The 18,972-nt window shown below is 44.2% G+C and overlaps 1 protein-coding gene across 3 annotated transcripts in view; it reads left to right on the forward strand.

Annotated features, from left to right (window-relative positions):
* LOC139560632 (ephrin type-B receptor 1) overlaps positions 1-18,972 on the forward strand; it is a 405,983-nt gene that overhangs the window by 341,419 nt on the left and 45,592 nt on the right. For all 3 annotated transcript variants that reach the window (XM_071377579.1, XM_071377581.1, XM_071377580.1), the window contains 2 exons: positions 9,331-9,493; positions 14,302-14,410. In XM_071377579.1, the coding sequence (XP_071233680.1) occupies positions 9,331-9,493; positions 14,302-14,410 (272 nt within the window). The remainder of the gene's footprint in view (positions 1-9,330; positions 9,494-14,301; positions 14,411-18,972) is intronic.

The raw sequence follows: 18,972 nt of genomic DNA on the forward strand, positions 1-18,972 counted from the left end.
ACCGCAGGTGGTCAATGCTCAACCAACCATGGCTGATGAAACTGAAAGTGAATTTCCAATACTCTGTGGTGGCCTGGCTTTCCTTTCCATGAGTTGTCTATGTTTGGACGTTTATCAAATTAGATCACGCCATAATGGAAGTACAATATCACTTTTGCATGGTGTGTGGATAGTAGTAGGCATTGCAGGAACATTAGTGTTGAGGCTAGAAATGTATTTGACTATTTGCCTTCATGGTAAACATTTAAATACCCCCAATATAATTATCCAATGCTATAACACATATAACACAAACTAATATCCTGTTATGAGATTAAACTTTGAGAGGCGTAGCATTTTCCTATTAGCGGACGAGCTAACATTGCTCTTCATCACAGGAGTGAGTGTTCAATAAAGCCTAATGTGATTGGAGAGATCGTTATATGTGGGCCAAATTTCATAGCAGTGTTTACCTCATCTGGCCAATGATGGAGCTTCCTTCATGATCTAATTACACTGATCTGATTGGGTAATGATGTCGGTGTGGGCCGGATATGGGCCTCTGTCTCTATTCTGTTCTATTCTCTTCTCCGCTGTTCCTGTCGCTCTCTACTGAAGAGACTACTATACCTCATCATGGAACACAATCTATAAACATTTCCATATAGACTTTAATAAGATATAAGAAAGAGGAGGATGAAAAAGGACAAGTTGCATATCTGAGAAACTGCAGTCAAAGTTACAGAGGCATAAATATCATACCCCCTAAAAAATGCTAATCTTCCCTGTTATAGTAAAAGTGATTGGGTTAGCATGTCTTGGTACAGTATGATATGTGATATTTGTGTATCTGTAACTTTCTCACTCATCATTATTCACAATTCATTCTAATCATGGTAGCATCCACATTAATGTAGAAGTGTTTAGAATTCTATTCTATTCTTATTTACAATAAAAGTGACTCATGACACAATACATTATTTACCATTCATTGTTATTGGGCAGAAAATAATCTGAAACAACCAAAACCAACAGCACATGCATCCAACAAGTCACAACCTTGATGTAATTATCGCATGCTAGGAATATGGGACCAAATACTACACTTTTCACTACTTTAATACACATATACTGTAAGTGAATTTGTCCCAATACTTTTACTCACCTTACTCACCTAACAGCAAAGGACCTTATGAAGATGCTGCAGGAATAAGAATAAGAATTTGTTTGTACTCACCTAAAATAAATAAGGCCAAAAAAGAATTTGTTCTTTAACTGACTTGCCTAGTTAAATAAAGTAAAAAAAAAAAAAAGTTATAATAAATAAAATAAAAATGGGGGGACAGTTGAAGTCAGAAGTTTACATACACCTTAGCCAAATACATTTAAACTCAGTTTTTCACAATTCCTGACATTTAATCCTAGTAAAAATTCCCTGTCTTAGGTCAGTTAGGATCACCACTTTTATTTTAAGAATGTGAAATGTCAGAATAATAGTATAGAGAATGATTTAGTGGGTCAGAAGTTTACATACTCTCAATTAGTATTTGGTAGCATTGCCTTTAAATTGTTTAACTTGGGTCAAAGATTTTGGGTAGCCTTCCACAAGCTTCCCACAATAAGAATTTTGGCCATTCCTCCTGACAGAGCTGGTGTAACTGAGTCAGGTTTGTAGGCCTCCTTGCTCGCACACACTTTTTCAGTTCTGCCAACAAATGTTCTATGGGATTGAGGTCAGAGCTTTGTGGTGGCCACTCCAATACCTTGACTTTGTTGTCCTTAAGACATTTGGCCACAACTTTGGAAGTATGCTTGGGGTCATTGTCCATTTGGAAGACCTATTTGCGACCAAGCTTTAACTTCCTGACTGATTTCTTGAGATGTTGCTTCAATATATCCACATAATTTTCCTGCCTCATGATGTCATCTATTTTGTGAAGTGCACCAATCCCTCCTGCAGCAAAGCACCTCCACAACATGATGTTGCCACCCCCGTGCTTCACGGTTGGGATGGTGTTCTTCGGCTTGCAAGCCTCCCTTTTTTCCTCCAAACATAACGATGGTCATTATGGCTCAACAGTTCTATTTTTGTTTCATCAGAAAAGAGGACATTTCTCCAAAAAGTATGATCTTTGTCCCCATGTGCAGTTGCAAACCGTAGTCTGGCTTTTTTATGGCGGTTTTGGAGCAGTGGCTTCTTCCTTGCTGAGCGGCCTTTCAGGTTATGTCGATATAGGACTCGTTTTTACTGTGGATATAGATACTTTTGTACCTGTTTCCTCCAGTATCTTCACAAGGTCCTTTGCTGTTGCTCTGGGATTAATTTTCACTTTTCGCACCAAAGTACGTTCATCTCTAGGAGACAGAATGCGTCTCCTACCTGAGCGGTATGACGGCTGTATAGTCCCATGGTGTTTATACCTGCGTACTATTGTTTGCACAGATGAACGTGGTACCTTCAGGCATTTGGAAATTGCTCCCAAGGATGAACCAGACTTGTGGAGGTCTACAATTATCTTTCTGAGGTCTTGGCTGATTTCTTTTGATTTTCCCATGATGTCAAGCAAAGAAGCACTGAGTGTGGAGGTAGGCCTTGAAATACATCCACAGGTACACCTCCAATTTACTCAAATGATGTCAATTAGCCTATCAGAAGCTTCTAAAGCCATGACATTATTTTCTGGAATTTTCCTTACCGTTTAACCTTTCTGAACCACCCATCCCGGATCCGGGATAATTGTCATCAGAAACGCTGACTAGCATAGCCTAGCCTAGCGCCACAGGTATATAATATAATATAATTTCATGAAATCACAAGTGCAATATTGCAAAACACAGCTTAGCCTTTTGTTAATCCATCTGTCATCTCAGATTTTGAAATTATGCTTTACAGCGAAAGCAATACAAGCGTTTGTGTAAGTTTATCGATCGCTCGACAAAACAATAAGTACACCTAGCATCAGGTAACTTGGTCACGAAAATCAGAAAAGCAATCAAATTAATCGTTTGATCTTCGGATGTTTTCACTCACGAGACTCCCAGTTAGACAACAAATTTTCCTTTTGTTCCATAAAGATATTTTATGATGCGTTATGCCCAGGAATCCACCGGAAAGAACGCTCGCGACAACGCCGACAAAAATCCCAAATTATATCCATAATGTCCACAGAAACATGTCAAACGTTTTTTATAATCCATCTTCAGGGTGTTTTTCAAATATCTATTCGATAATATATCAACCGGAACAGTTGGCTTTTCACTAGGACAGGGAGGAACAATGGTTGCCTTTCTCTGTTACGCAGAACTCACTCTGAGAGCCCCCACCTATCCACTTACGCAATGTGCCCTTTCACGCTCATTCTTCAAAATAAAAGCCTGAACCTATGTCTAAAGGCTGTTGACACCGTAGGGAAGCCATAGAAAAATAAGTCTGGTTGATATCCCTTTCAATGGGCAATAGGTATGCATAGGAACAGAGAGGTTTCAAAAACAGGGTCACTTCCTGATTGGATTTTCCCCAGGTTTTAGCCTGCAATATTAGTTCTGTTTAACTCACAGACAAAAAATTTACAGTTTTGGAAACTTCAGAGTGTTTTCTATCCTAATCTGACACTTATATGCATATTCTAGTTTCGGGGGCTGAGAAATAGGCAGTTTCAAATGGGTACGTTTGTTAGCCAAAAACGAAAATGTCGCCCCCTAGTTTTAAGAAGTTTTAAAGGCACAGTCAACTTAGCGTATGCAAACTTCTGACTCACTAGAATTGTGATACAGTGAATTATAAGTGAAATAATCTATCTGTAAACAATTGTTGGAAAAATGACTTGTGTCATGCACAAAGTAGATGTTCTAACTGACTTGCCAAAACTATAGTTTGTTAACAAGGAATTTGTGGAGTGGTTGAAAAACAAGTTTTAATGACTCCAACCAAAGTGTATGTAAACTTCCGACTTCAACTGTATGTACAAAAAGTGCTGTAATTTCAAATCACATCAAATCCAATTTTATTCGGTCACAAACACTTATTTAGCAGATGTTATTGCGGGTGTAGCGAAATGCTTGTGCTCCTAGCTCCAGCAGTGCAACAATTCACAAAAATACACACAAATTTAAAAGTAAAAAAATGGAATGAAGAAATGTATAAATATTAGAAAGAGCAATGTCAGAGTGGCATTGACTAAGATACAGTTGAATATAATACAGTATATACTGTACATATTAGATGAGTATAGCAGTATGTTAACATTATTTACAAATTATTAAAGTGACTAGTGTTCCATTATTAAAGTGGCCAGTGATTCCAAGTCTATGTATATAGGGCAGCAGCCTCTAAGGTGCAGGGTTGCGTAGTGGGGTGAAAGCTGGCTGGTGATGGCTATTTAACATGATGGCCTTAAGATAGAAGCTGTTTTTCAGTCTCTCGGTCCCAGCTTTGATGCACCTGTACTGACCTCGCATTCTGGATGATAGCGGGTTGAACAGGCCTTGGCTCGGGTGGTTGATGTCCTTGATGATCTTTTTGGCCTTCCTGTGACATCGGGTGGTGTAGGTGTCCTGGAGGGCAGGTAGTTTCCACCCGGTGATGCGTTGGGCAGACCGCACCACCCTCTGGAGAGCCCTGTGGTTGCGGGTGTTGTGGTTGCCGTACCAGGCGGTGATACAGCCGACAGGATGCTGTCAATTGCATCTATAAAAGTTTGTGAGGGTTTTAGGGACCAAGCCACATTTCTTCAGCTTCCTGAGGTTGAAGAGGCGCTGTTGTGCCTTCTTCACCACACTGTCTGTGTGGGTGGACCATTTCATATCGTCAGTGATGTGTACACCGAGGAACTTGAAGCTTTTCACCTTCTCCACCGGGATAAGGAGAGATTGAATATGTCCGTAAACACTCCAGCCAGCTGGTCTGAGAGGATGCGGCTAGAGATGCCGTCTGGACCGGCAGCCTTGCGAGGGTTAACACGTTTAAATGTCTTACTCTTGTCGGCCAAGGAGAAGAAGAGCCCACAGTCCTTGGTAGTGGGCCGCGTCGGTGGCACTGTATTATCCTCAAAGTGGGCGAAGAAGGTGTTTAGCTTGTCCGGGAGCAAGACACTGGTGTCTGCAACGTGGCTGGTTTTCCCTTTGTAGTCCGTGATAAACGGTTCACCCGATATGGATGAAAATACATTTAAATTCCAAAGTGCAGGTGTACAGAGCCAAAACAACAACAACATGTGTCACTGTCCTGATACTTTTGGAGCTCACTGTATATCAGCTGCCTGCAGGTGTAGTGTAGTGTAGTGTAGGTGTGCATGCTTATTTTTTGTCTATATTCACTCTGTGACGGTGACGGGACTAGCTAATTACAGTTACCCCCTCCTATTCCCATAGCAGAAGTCAGAACTTCAGGACCAAAGCCTTCTAGCACTAGCAGGCTGGGCCAGGCTGGTTCATTTAAGGTGGTGGACACTGGGCCTACACACCTGCACAGACAGGATACACACAAACATAACACACAGCCACCCCAGTACACAGGCAGGCATACACACACACACACATGCCTGCATGCACACAGACTGTTAGACGTTCAGGGTCTATAAAGTCTTACTGGATTTAGTTATACAGTTTCGACCATACATTTGTTTAATCCTTTGAACTCCCACTCTGAAATACCCAAACAAACCAAAACAGAAGAAGAAAATGGCACAAAACAATTCTCTGAAAATGGAACTTGGAAGCGTTGCTTTGTTCCATTCTGTGAAAACAAACACATTCTGTAGGTGGAAATAGTCCTCTGTCATAATTAGCAGTCTGCCACTTCAGACACCACACAACTTCCTTTACTAATTAAACTCTCTCTCTCTAAATACTTCTACAGCCAGCAGTAAATACTGCAGGAGGAACAATATTACAATGTGACTCATAGACAAATGGGCCTTATTTCATGAATATTTGTGGCTGTGTGTGTATATGGGTGGTTAGAGCGGTAGTGTGTGTGGGGGTGCGTCTCTGTGTACGTGTCTGTGTGTGCATGCGTGTCTGTGTGTGCATGCGTGCATGTGTGTGCGTGTATGTGAGCGTGTTTAAAGAGTGACTAACTTTAAAAAGCATTGAATCACTTTCAATACAGTCTACTGTATATGGCATCGATATGAGTCAGAAACATTTATTCTAGTCTCAAAATTGACTACAAAATAGAAATTGGATAATTTTGTTCATAAAGTCAGTCTGGTCTAAAATGGAGTTTGGAACATCCCTGCATCACAGCGGGTAAGTGAAGGTTGGGTTTTGATATGTCCATTTGCCCACTGTCGTGTCTTTGGCATCATTAAAGTGAAGACTGTTATTTTATCAAATCAATTCTCTGTAATTATTATTACGTGATTAAACTAATCATGTAAATGTAATTATCTAGGAAGTCCCGGCACCAAGGAAAATCTTCAGATTACAAAGTTATAATTTTCCTAATATAACTCTTCAGATCTTTTAATATCTGATCAATTAGTCTTCTAATTAATGAATTATTCTTTACCTCACGTTAGTCTCATTCCAAACGTCTTAAATTGTTGGTTATCTGCATGAACCCAGCCTTTACTATGAATGTTCCATACATCAATTGTATTAATCATTTAATTATTAACTAACTAAATAATCACAGAAATGTATAAACAAACAACACAGTAGCTATGGTTACAAGGAAATGATAAGGGAGGTTCCCTAGTGGGCTAAGCCGATATGATGGCTTGGTGGACAAAGGGAAGTGGGTGCGGACTGAAAAGGCAGGAAACAACAAAAGGAGTCACTACACAGTTGATAATTATGTTAATTGAAATGCTAATCCTTTGCACATGAACGCTCACTCATTCGGGAATAATTACAATCAATATATATTTACGACCAGTGTGTTGTTGTGATCTCTGTTGGAATCGTCCATCTGTCTGTTGGAGAGTCAGTTCATCATCGTCTCTCTCTCTGCTTCCCTGAAGATCAGTCTTTCGTGGTTAGGATGGATACTTCAGAGTACCGTTCAGAAATGTTCTCATAGCATAGATGTTTCGGCGGTTGTCAGTCTTCGCATCCCAGGTTGACATAATTTCTAACTGCAGACTAGTAATTAGTATCTAACATTTGCTCTTATTCTGTCGGGATCGATAGTCTCAGAGTTTAACCATTTCCACCCGTGTAGCCATTGCTCCACGTGGTATGGTTAGGAATTCAACAACCATTGTAACCTTAGCGGACACTGAGGTTTTTGTGGTCTGAAGAGGATTTCCTCAGGAGGGTTTTTTATTCGTAACAATAGAAACGGGCTGTTCCATGACGACAGATCATGTCTGTGCTCACGGGGGCGGGCCAATGACTTAGTTAAACTTTAAAGGGAATACAATTCTCTTTCATTAAAGGTTTAACATCACTTTACATCATTTCACAAATAGTTTAATCTTTATTCATTCATTTTATACAAGAATTAGATGCAAACCCCATAATTGAGAAATGTACATATTCAGAGATATAGTTATGTGTGTTTTCTGTCCACTCTGAGGTCACCAAATGAAACACACTCGTCATACCCGTCCCTTAAGTGTCCACGGACCATTCCCACCTTCTCACAAGTGGACCTTTTATATCAAATCCTAATTTTGGGGATTAAGGAGTTCGCCATGTGAAATCCTTTGTTCTCTCTATGTGTCTCTTTCTGCATGGCCAGGGGGAGAGAGTCTCCTCCAGGAATTTACGAGATTAGATAACAGAATCTGGATGTAGGAGAGAGAGAGAGAGAGAGAGGGGAAGCCATTAGCTATACCCAAAAAGGGCCACGTCATGACACCACTAACATGGGGTGAACAGCTGAGGATATTGCTCTCTATACAATATCATAGACAGTGAGGCAAACCTGCTCTGTAGCTCCGACTGTTTACATAACAACTAGTCACACATTTTTTTAAATTGAGAAATACTGCACCACGCACCGTAGTTAGATGTAAAATTGCGCAACTAAAACATCATTGGCAAAAATGTCTAAATGAATTATACATTTCTTGAGTTATCTTAGATTCATTCTGGGGATTATGAGGAAGTGAAATATGCTTCCGCGTCTACAGTGTCTCATGGGGGACAAACGTCATTAACCAAGCTGAATCGGTCAGGAAACACACCTCCAAGACTGAAATCTCATTTTTCTAATGAGCAACAGAAAAACACGTGCTTATCGGCATGTTCAGTGGTTCTTTAACAATACATACTGTCATTCAACTCCAGCATTAAAGTTTCCATCTGTGGTCGTAACAGTTACGTAAGCCTGTCAAGGACAAGGGGATTACAAAGTGACCGTTCTCTCATAGAAAGAGATCAACAGCAACTAGAGAACACTTTGGTGCCATTGTGTTGAATAGGCCCATTAGTGCATCCAAATTGCATATGACTCATCTTAACTTTTCAGGTTTCTATGGTGGAGGAGGCTGTTACACAACACATAAGCTCCCTCTATCAGCTGTTGTTTATTGCTCTAACTAGCAAAGTAATGCCTTTTTGGAATATCAATCCTTTCTATCCCACTGGGCACACATTGATTTAATCAACGTTGTTTCCACGTCATTTCAATGAAATTACTTTGAACCAATGTGGAATAGACGTTGAATTGATGTCTGTGCCCAGTAGGATCCTTTCTCTCCTCTCATGCCATGTGAGTCACTGTGGATAAGAGTGTCAGATAAACAAAACAATCTAATAAAATGCCAGTGTTACCGCTGTTGTGGCAAAGGCAGCCAACGTTACTAACTGTTGGTTGCTGAATACTTCCGCAGCATAGGGGAGATAATACAACGGTTTCTTTAAATGATAACCGAGGTCCGTATAATGCATCTAGGATCAGGTCCCCCCCCCCCCCCCGTCCATTTAATCTAATTAATTGTGCTCTAGAAGGTCAGACTGATTTTATATCAGCACTCCTACTCTGAGAAGTTTGATAAAGTACCTACGACCCAGATTTCATGGTTAAAGAAACCTCCGCTTTAGACGTATGCTGGTTGACGTTTATTGTCATGAGTCTTGTCCTGGAGGCACAACTGAGTGAACTGACTTCCCCTTAGATAGGCCAGCTGCAAAGTCAAAATTGGCTATATTGTAAAGATTCATTAAAACAAAAATGTGCAGATGTTATGAATTTGTGGCTGTGCCAGCTAGTGACCACTCTGTAGAGCTGCCTCCAGAACAAGATTCATGACGAAGAACGCTAACCTGCGAGACATACTGCCCCTGGTCTCTTCCTCTCTGTCTCCTCCATTATGTCCCGTCCTGGATTATACACATGATCTGCTCTGTCTCTCTGCAACATTCACCTGGTATCTCTCTCTCTCCCCTGTCCTCCTCCAGGACCATGCAGAGATTAATTCCACCATGGTGCGCAGCGAGACCAACACAGCCCGCGTGGAGGGCCTCCGGGCGGGCACGGTCTACGTTGTGCAGGTGCGGGCCAGGACTGTGGCTGGCTTTGGCAAATACAGCGGCAAGATGTGCTTCCAAACCCTCACAGATGGTAAGGACCATGCAATAAGCCAAGGGGGGGAGGGGAGGCGAGGAGAGATGGTGGTGGGGAGCTGTGTGTGTTAGTTTGTGTGTGTGTGAGAGAAAGATAGAGAGGAAGAGAGAGAGTGTGGATAGAGTCCAGGACGGTAGAGGGATTGTGAATGTGACAGTGGAGAGTGTGGATCACTGTCACAACATGTTTGTGAATGTTTCATAATGTATGAGATTGTGTGTCTATATGAGAGTTGAGAATGGTGGTTTTGAGCTTCTCTTCTTGTGTGTAACTGACTGTGCTTGATCCAAACTGCTTAGCTAATTGGTTCTTCATTGAGCCCGTCTGTTGCTGAGCAGCTATCCCAGAATGCTTAGCTGTGATTAGTGGCTGATGTGATTAATTATTTGCCACCGGGGGTTGGATTGTTCAGGGGGGCGCAACACCTGCTACACTGGTGTGTGAGTTTGGGTCCAGGTGTTCGTGTGTGGGCGTACCGTATTTCCTAAACACAGCATACGTCTTCTTTCCTATGCAATATGCTGTCAGATGATTTACAACACTCCAGTAGAACTTACCCTTTGAGGCAGAGATCTAGGATCAGCTTACCATCCCCGATTCCTAACCCTAACTAGGGCTGTCGTGGTGACCGTATTACCACCACACCGGCAGTCACGAGTCATGGTCGCAGTCACATTCCCTCTGACTGTTGGTCACGGTAATCCCAATCCAAAATAGCGCAAATGAACCTACTGATGGGTAGTTTACCAAACTTGCTAAATGCCATGTATTCACTCTCAAAATACCTCATGATTAAATTTGAATAATCTGAATGATGAGGATAAATACTGATGGGAGTTAGAGTTCCTGTTTTTTATACCTGTTTTGAGAGAGAGAGAGAGAGAGAGAGAGAGAGAGAGAGAGAGAGAGAGAGAGAGAGAGAGAGAGAGAGAGAGAGAGAGAGAGAGAGAGAGAGAGAGAGAGAGAGAGAGAGAGAGAGAGAGAGAGAGAGAGAGAGAGAGAGAGAGAGAGAGAGAGAGAGAGAGAGAGAGAGAGAGAGAGAGAGAGAGAGAGAGAGAGAGAGAGAGAGAGGTAGAGAGGTAGAGAGGTAGAGAGGTAGAGAGAGGTAACGAGAGAGAGAGAGGTAGAGAGAGGTAACGAGAGAGAGAGAGGTAGAGAGAGGTAACGAGAGAGAGAGAGAGAGAGAGAGAGAGGTAACGAGAGAGAGAGAGAGAGAGAGATAACGAGAGAGAGAGAGAGAGAGAGAGAGAGAGAGAGAGGGAGAGAGAGAGAGAGAGAGAATATGTAAGACCAGGGAGGCTCAGAGTACTGGAGGGAGAGACCAGAACCACTGTTATCTTGTGCTAGACTAACTTCTTGTTAGTTATTTATCATCCTTACATAGTACCCATCTTGACTGCATCAAACCGAGAGAAGCTAGCTAACTAGTCCTACAGTTAGCCTACACATAACTCCATTCAGATCATAGCGTAAATAGCAGCCTACCTGTTGGCTTTTGGTCGTTGCAGCCTTACTTTCTCATTTCACTTTTAATTCTGTCATTTTTATTCCATCATCCATTGATTAGATATCCCCCAACTTTCTTGCTAGACAAGCATAGCAACAATGCAATTGTCTCTGTCTTTCCGCTGGAAACACAAGGAACATAACGCAAACCTTTTTTTGCGACTCTTTCCAAATCATCTGTATGTTTTGATTTCTAAGACATACCAGATTTATAGGCCTATCACAACTAAATAAATGATGGATGAAGCTATATTAAATGGACTTATTCAACTTTTGAAAATGTTCATATTCGAAAGGCGCACTAAGCATGTTTATGTTTATTAGCGGTCAAGTACTGTGAGACCGGCAATCATTTGCATGACACTTACCATCTGACAAAATGTCATGACCGCCACAGCCCTAACCCTGACCATTGGGGGGTTAAACCCTGAACTGATCTTCTTATCCATGATCCGCATCTAAGAGAAAATCTCCATTTGACATCACAAATACCACACCTCCTCCTAATCTTCCTTCTCTCTATCCCCCACCCCTCCATCCTTCTTTTCCACTGTTCTTCCTTCCCTCCAATAGGAGGCTATTGTATGGTCAAGGTGATTATCAGTCATATAAACAACCTGTTCTGTTATACAGTTACAGTGATGATGATGATGATGATGATGATCTCCATCATCATCTGTAGTTACCTGTGTAGAGCAGATGTAGCAGCATAGCCCTCTCCTCCCTCTTCCTCACGCTCTGATTAGTATTTACCCAACGCATGCACATACACACGCACACGCACACACACTACACACGCCAGACAGCATGAGGACCAGCTGATGGTACATCCTCTGGCTTGCTGCCACAGCACAACATTTATGGAGACAATTAGCACCCGGTGAAGGAGGAACAGAGGGACCCATCACACCCTACATTTCCCTCCCCCATCCCCTATGTCCCTCACCCGCCTCCTCCTCACTCGTACTCCCTGCTTCCCCTTCCCTTATGTCCCTCACCCACCCCCTCCTCACCCTCCCTCCCTGCCTCCACATCCCTATTTCCATCTCCCACCACCTCCTCACCCTCCCTCCCTGCCTCCACATCCCTATTTCCATCTCCCACCCCCTCCTCACCCTCCCTCCCTGCCTCCACATCCCTATTTCCATCTCCCACCCCTCCTCACCCTCCCTCCCTGCCTCCACATCCCTATTTCCATCTCCCACCCCCTCCTCACCCTCCCTCCCTGCCTCCACATCCCTATTTCCATCTCCCACCCCCTCCTCACCCTCCCTCCCTGCCTCCACATCCCTATTTCCATCTCCCACCCCCTCCTCACCCTCCCTCCCTGCCTCCACATCCCTATTTCCATCTCCCACCCCCGCCTCACCCTCCCTCGCTGCCTCCCCCATCCCCTATTTCCATCACCCTATCCTCACACCCTCTCCCTACCTCCCCCATCCAATGTCCCTTACCCTCCCTCCCTCCCTCCCTGACTCCCCATCCCCTATGTCCATCACCCCCTCATCACCCTTCCTCCCTGCCTTCCCCATCCTATGTCCCTCACCCGCCTCCTCCTCACTCGTACTCCCTGCTTCCCCTTCCCTTATGTCCCTCACCCACCCCCTCCTCACCCTCCCTCCCTGCCTCCACATCCCTATTTCCATCTCCCACCACCTCCTCACCCTCCCTCCCTGCCTCCACATCCCTATTTCCATCTCCCACCCCCTCCTCACCCTCCCTCCCTGCCTCCACATCCCTATTTCCATCTCCCACCCCCTCCTCACCCTCCCTCCCTGCCTCCACATCCCTATTTCCATCTCCCACCCCCTCCTCACCCTCCCTCCCTGCCTCCACATCCCTATTTCCATCTCCCACCCCCTCCTCACCCTCCCTCCCTGCCTCCACATCCCTATTTCCATATCCCACCCCCTCCTCACCCTCCCTCCCTGCCTCCACATCCCTATTTCCATCTCCCACCCCCGCCTCACCCTCCCTCGCTGCCTCCCCCATCCCCTATTTCCATCACCCTATCCTCACACCCTCTCCGTACATCCCCCATCCAATGTCCCTTACCCTCCCTCCCTCCCTCCCTGACTCCCCATCCCCTATGTCCATCACCCCCTCATCACCCTTCCTCCCTGCCTTCCCCATCCTATGTCCCTCTCCCAACCATCCGTTCCTCCGTCAACCCCTATGTGCCTCACCCTCTATAGTGCCTGCCTCCCCTGTCCTCCCCCACCTCCTCTCTCCTGCACTACCCATCTCATCCCAGTCTCCATCACTGTCTACCCACCTCTGGCCCTCCTCCCTCCCTCCTTCTCTCTCCCTCACTCCCCTCTGACTCTTCTCCCTCTTCCTCTCCTCTCACAGTTGACAATCCCTCTTTTCTGTCTGTCATCACATTTTTACACAAATACCCCAGGTCTCTTCGCCCCACACCCCTCAACTGCCCCAACTGCCCCCCCCCCCCAACCCCCCACACAACCCCTCCCAAAACCATTTGATTGACAGGTGCAATGAGGAGGAGATGATTGGCCTTTCATCAGTAAGGTGTGTATGGTTATAGCTTGTCAGTGAGGAGTCCTATTCTCCACAGTCAGGTGTTGATACCTGACTGATTGCAATGTGCTGTTATTTACTGCTAGCTATAGCACTCAGACAGTTGATTTCTGATTCTTCAAGCCAATCACCATTTTCACCTGTCTGAGTTTAGGAGACTGAATACAGCTTCACAAAGAAATAGCACACTCACCCTTTACAGGGAACAAAATAGTAGGCCTATAATTCAAACTATCAAGTGTGCTATGAATACTAGCTTATTATTTTGTTGATATTTAAGCTACTATATCACCGCTCAAAATACTTCTTCTTTCTTCTCCTTTTTTCACTTGAACCCCATTGCTGTCAGTTTGCCCGCAGCATGCTAAATCTTGCTAAAGGTCATGAGACAGGACTGAGGCAGTTTAGTGTGTCTTTAGAAGTTATTTAGGCTACCCTCTGAACTCGTGATATTCTTCCTCACTTCGTTGCTAACGTTTAGCTGTATTTTTGACTGTCGAAGAGCAGCTTGTGTTTGAACACCCCCAGTAGAAATTCCAAGGTGTTCTTTTGTGTCTGTCAGACTGTGACAGGGAGATTAGGTATGGCAACAGAAACACTGAAATACTTTCTCTCACTTTTTATTGATCTTTTTCTTTCTCTCTTTCTCTCTCTCTCTCTCTCTCTCTCTCTCTCTCTCTCTCTCTCTCTCTCTCTCTCTCTCTCTCTCTCTCTCTCTCTCTCTCTCACACACACACATTTTCTCTCTGTCTATGTAGATGACTATAAATCAGAGTTGAGGGAGCAGCTTCCTCTGATTGCTGGCTCGGCTGCAGCAGGATTGGTGTTCATCGTCTCTCTAGTGGCCATCTCCATCGTCTGCAGCAGGTACTGTACGGTCAACATGTCCACCATGGCTGTGTTTATGGTCCAACGGGTGTGCCGCACGCACGCGCACACCTTACACACAAACATCTTAACACACACACACACACACACACACACACACACACACACACACACACACACACACACACACACACACACACACACACACACACACACACACACACACACAACCCTTACCTCACAGTTAGCAGACACAGACAGACAGGCAGGCAATGGAGCCTGTCTGTAGGCTTTTCACATACATACCTACACACATAGCCAGCAGAAGGTAAACAAAGTAAAAAGGAAATACAGTACCTTCAGAAAGTATCCACACCCCTTGACTTGTTCCACAAGTTGTTGTCTTACAGCCTTGCATGTACTCACTCTGTGTGCAATAATAGTGTTTAACATGATTTTTTAATGACTACCTCATCTCTGTGCCCCGCACTTACAATTATCTGCAAGGTCCCTCAGTCGATTACACTTCTACGTTTCTACGTTTCTAAAATGCTTAAATTTTCTGTACATACAAGCTTACCCAATACCAAAATGATGGATCTTTCTTGTCTTATTTACAAATGCTTGCACACAGCATGCCAGAAATGAAGACCTAATGTTCCAAACCTTAAATATAATATAAAGCCTCTACTTCTGCAACAACAGCAGCTCAAAAGCTGTATTGAAACGGCTTATAAGAATTTTTGAATGAACAGATCATTGAAACATTGAGAAATAGCTGATTTACTGTACGTTGTGTAAAATAGACCAACCACAGCTGATTCCAATCTCAATCGGGAGACATAGCAACGTGTTGAAGTTCTTTCAATTACATGAACATACACAGTTAAAAGGGGACTCTTTGGATTGATTTTGTTGAGTGTGGATACAGAATAACACAGAGGTGTAGAGAGAGAAAACAATGTCTGGACAAGGGAGAGGAATAGTTGGACCAGGGAGAGGAGTAGTTGGACCAGGCAGAGGAGTAGTTGGACCAGAGAGAGGAGTAGTTGAACCAGGCAGAGGAGTAGTTGGACCAGGGAGAGGAGTAGTTGGACCAGGGAGAGGAGTAGTTGGACCAGGCAGAGGAGTAGTTGGACCAGGGAGAGGAGTAGTTGGACCAGGCAGAGGAGTAGCTGGACCAGGCAGAGGAGTAGCTGGACCAGGCAGAGGAGTAGCTGGACCAGGGAGAGGAGTAGCTGGACCAGGCAGAGGAGTAGCTGGACCAGGGAGAGGAGTAGCTGGACCAGGGAGAGGAGTAGCTGGACCAGGGAGAGGAGTAGTTGGACCAGGGAGAGGAGTAGCTGGACCAGGGAGAGGAGTAGTTGGACCAGGGAGAGGTGTAGTTGGACCAGGGAGAGGTGTAGTTGGACCAGGCAGAGGAGTAGGTGGACCAGGCAGAGGAGTAGGTGGACCAGGCAGAGGAGTAGTTGGACCAAGGAGAGGAGTAGCTGGACCCGGCAGAGGAGTAGGTGGACCAGGCAGAGGAGTAGTTGGACCAAGGAGAGGAGTAGCTGGACCAGGGAGAGGAGTAGTTGGACCAGGGAGAGGAGTAGCTGGACCAGGCAGAGGAGTAGTTGGACCAGGGAGAGGAGTAGTTGGACCAGGGAGAGGAGTAGTTGGACCAGAGAGAGGAGTAGTTGGACCAGGGAGAGGAGTAGCTGGACCAGGGAGAGGAGTAGCTGTACCAGGGAGAGGAGTAGCTGTACCAGGGAGAGGAGTAGCTGGACCAGGCAGAGGAGTAGCTGGACCAGGCAGAGGAGTAGTTGGACCAGGGAGAGGAGTAGTTGGACCAGGCAGAGGAGTAGTTGGACCAGGCAGAGGAGTAGATGGACCAGGGAGAGGAGTAGTTGGACCAGGACAAGGGAGAAGGAGAGGTAGGGGGAGATGAGTAAGAATGCGTGGTGGTGTTCAAAGGAGAGTAAAAGCTGCTGTCACTGATGAAATAAGAGCCACCATCATAGACCATGTGATAAACCATGTTCTATCACTGAGAAACGCTGGTGAAAGAGTCCAACCTAATCTCAGATGGTCAACCGTGGCTTCCATTATCCTGAATTTTCAGCAAACCAACAGGTAAGTAATGCATTTCACAAGGGCTTCTTCTATTAAATAATTTATGTAGACGAGGCAGGGTTTAACCTAGCAAAACACGTTGGAAGGGGAAGAAACGTCATCGGAAAAAGTGCCACAGTTGATGTGCCGGGTCAGAGAGGAGCAAATATCACAATGTGTGCTGCAGTCTAGAGTGCTGCTTTGGTCCTGCAGAAATGCCAGATTGGTCCCTACAACACTGAGCGCCTTCTTTTGTTTTAAGATGACCTCCACCAACAACTGGTGCCAGAAGCAGAAAGAGAACCGCCAGGAGGAAACATGAGGACATTTGTGATTCCATGGGACAATGTAGCATTCCACCATTCACATGCAATCACAAACTGGTTTGCAGCCCATCCAAGAATGGTTTCCCTTTTCCTCCCCCCTACTCGTCTTTCCTCAACCCCATTGATGAATTTTTTTCTGCCTGGAGGTGGAAAGTGTATGATCATCGGCCACATGACCAAATGTCCCTCCTGGATGCAATGGATGCCGGCTGCAGAGACATCTCAGCTGAAGACTGCCAGGGGTGGATAAGGCATGCCAAGCGGTTCTATCCAAGGTGCATAGCGAGAGACGACATAAGATGGGATGTGGACGAGAACATGTGGCCAAATGCTGAAGATCGTGTAGATTAGAACAGGACTGTGCATTTTTGTGTTTAATCCCTTCTGTGCCTTTTTTACTGTAATTGTGTTTTATTTTTACACATTTGGAACCAAAGGTCATGTGTGTTGGATTTTTTTGTTGATCACTGGCAGCAATTTCATGTTGCTAATAAAGCTTTTACTGCAGCAATTCTGTCACTTACTATTTTTTCCTACTGTACATTCTATAAAGTAAAGATGACTCATTCACTTTTAGATAGTATGTTGCCAAAAATGCACACATTCGACACTCAACCAAAAAATGTAGAGTGGTTTACAGTAAAAGGAAACTGAATGATAAAAAACAATGGATTTCATATTGTCTATTGATGCAGGTAGATCTGAAACATGACAAGTAATGCAGTTTTTGTAATGCCATCAACTGTTAGTATTTTGAAAGTCGATGTGCTATGATTGACTATATGTTCCTCTTGGATAGAAAACATGTGCTAGTGTTTTGACTGAATGTTTAGATACTGAGTCGAGTTTGACGTGTTTTGACAGAGTTAGTGTATGTAGAGAAAGTTTTTTTGCATTTTGAAATGTAGGGTTGGTATTTAATGAACAAAATGTGGTTTTGAGCAGAAAATGTACTATTTGGCTAATTGTGTGATGTTGGTGTGTTGCTGTGTTAAGAGTTTAGAAAAAGTATCTCAAGTATAGGTAAACGCTTTTTAGCGAACAAATTCGTATTTACAATGACGGCATTCCTACAATGACGGCCTACCAAAAACATGCATCCAGTTTGCAACAATGACGGCCTACCTCATACATCCAGTTTGCAACAATGACGGCCTACCTCATACATACAGTTTGCAACAATGACGGCCTACCTCATACATCCAGTTTGCAACAATGACGGCCTAACTAATGCATCCAGTTTGCAACAATGACGGCCTACCTAATGCATCCAGTTTGCAACAATGACGGCCTACCTAATGCATCCAGTTTGCAACAATGACAGCCTACCTAATGCATCCAGTTTGCAACAATGACAGCCTACCTAATGCATCCAGTTTGCAACAATGACGGCCTAACTAATGCATCCAGTTTGCAACAATGACAGCCTACCTAATGCATCCAGTTTGCAACAATGACAGCCTACCTAATGCATCCAGTTTGCAACAATGACAGCCTACCTAATGCATCCAGTTTGCAACAATGACAGCCTACCTAATGCATACAGTTTGCAACAATGACGGCTTACCTAATGCATACAGTTTGCAACAATGACAGCTTACCTAATGCATACAGTTTGCAACAATGACGGCCTACCTAATGCATACAGTTTGCAACAATGACAGCCTACCTAATGCATCCAGTTTGCAACAATGACAGCCTACCTAATGCATACAGTTTGCAACAATGACGGCTTACCTAATGCATACAGTTTGCAACAATGACGGCTTACCTAATGCATACAGTTTGCAACAATGACGGCCTACCTAATGCATACAGTTTGCAACAATGACGGCCTACCTAATGCATACAGTTTGCAACAATGACGGCCTACCTAATGCATACAGTTTGCAATAAGGCACTAAAGGAAAACTGCAAAAGATGTATCTTATGTCCTGAATACAAAGCACTAGGTATGCGGAAAATCCAACACAACACATCACTGAGTACTACTCCTCATTTCGGAGCATTTCAGTGCTAGAGGCGTCACTACAGACACTCTGGTTCGAATCCAGGCTGTATCACAACCGGCCGTGATTGGGAGTCCCATAGGGCAGTGCACAATTGCCCCAGCGTCGTCCAGGTTTGGCCGGTGTAGGCCATCATTTTTAACTGACTTGCCTAGTTAAATAAAGGTTAAAT

Source organism: Salvelinus alpinus, chromosome 30 (genome assembly GCF_045679555.1).
Source record: "Salvelinus alpinus chromosome 30, SLU_Salpinus.1, whole genome shotgun sequence".
Taxonomy (NCBI): Eukaryota; Metazoa; Chordata; class Actinopteri; order Salmoniformes; family Salmonidae; genus Salvelinus; species Salvelinus alpinus.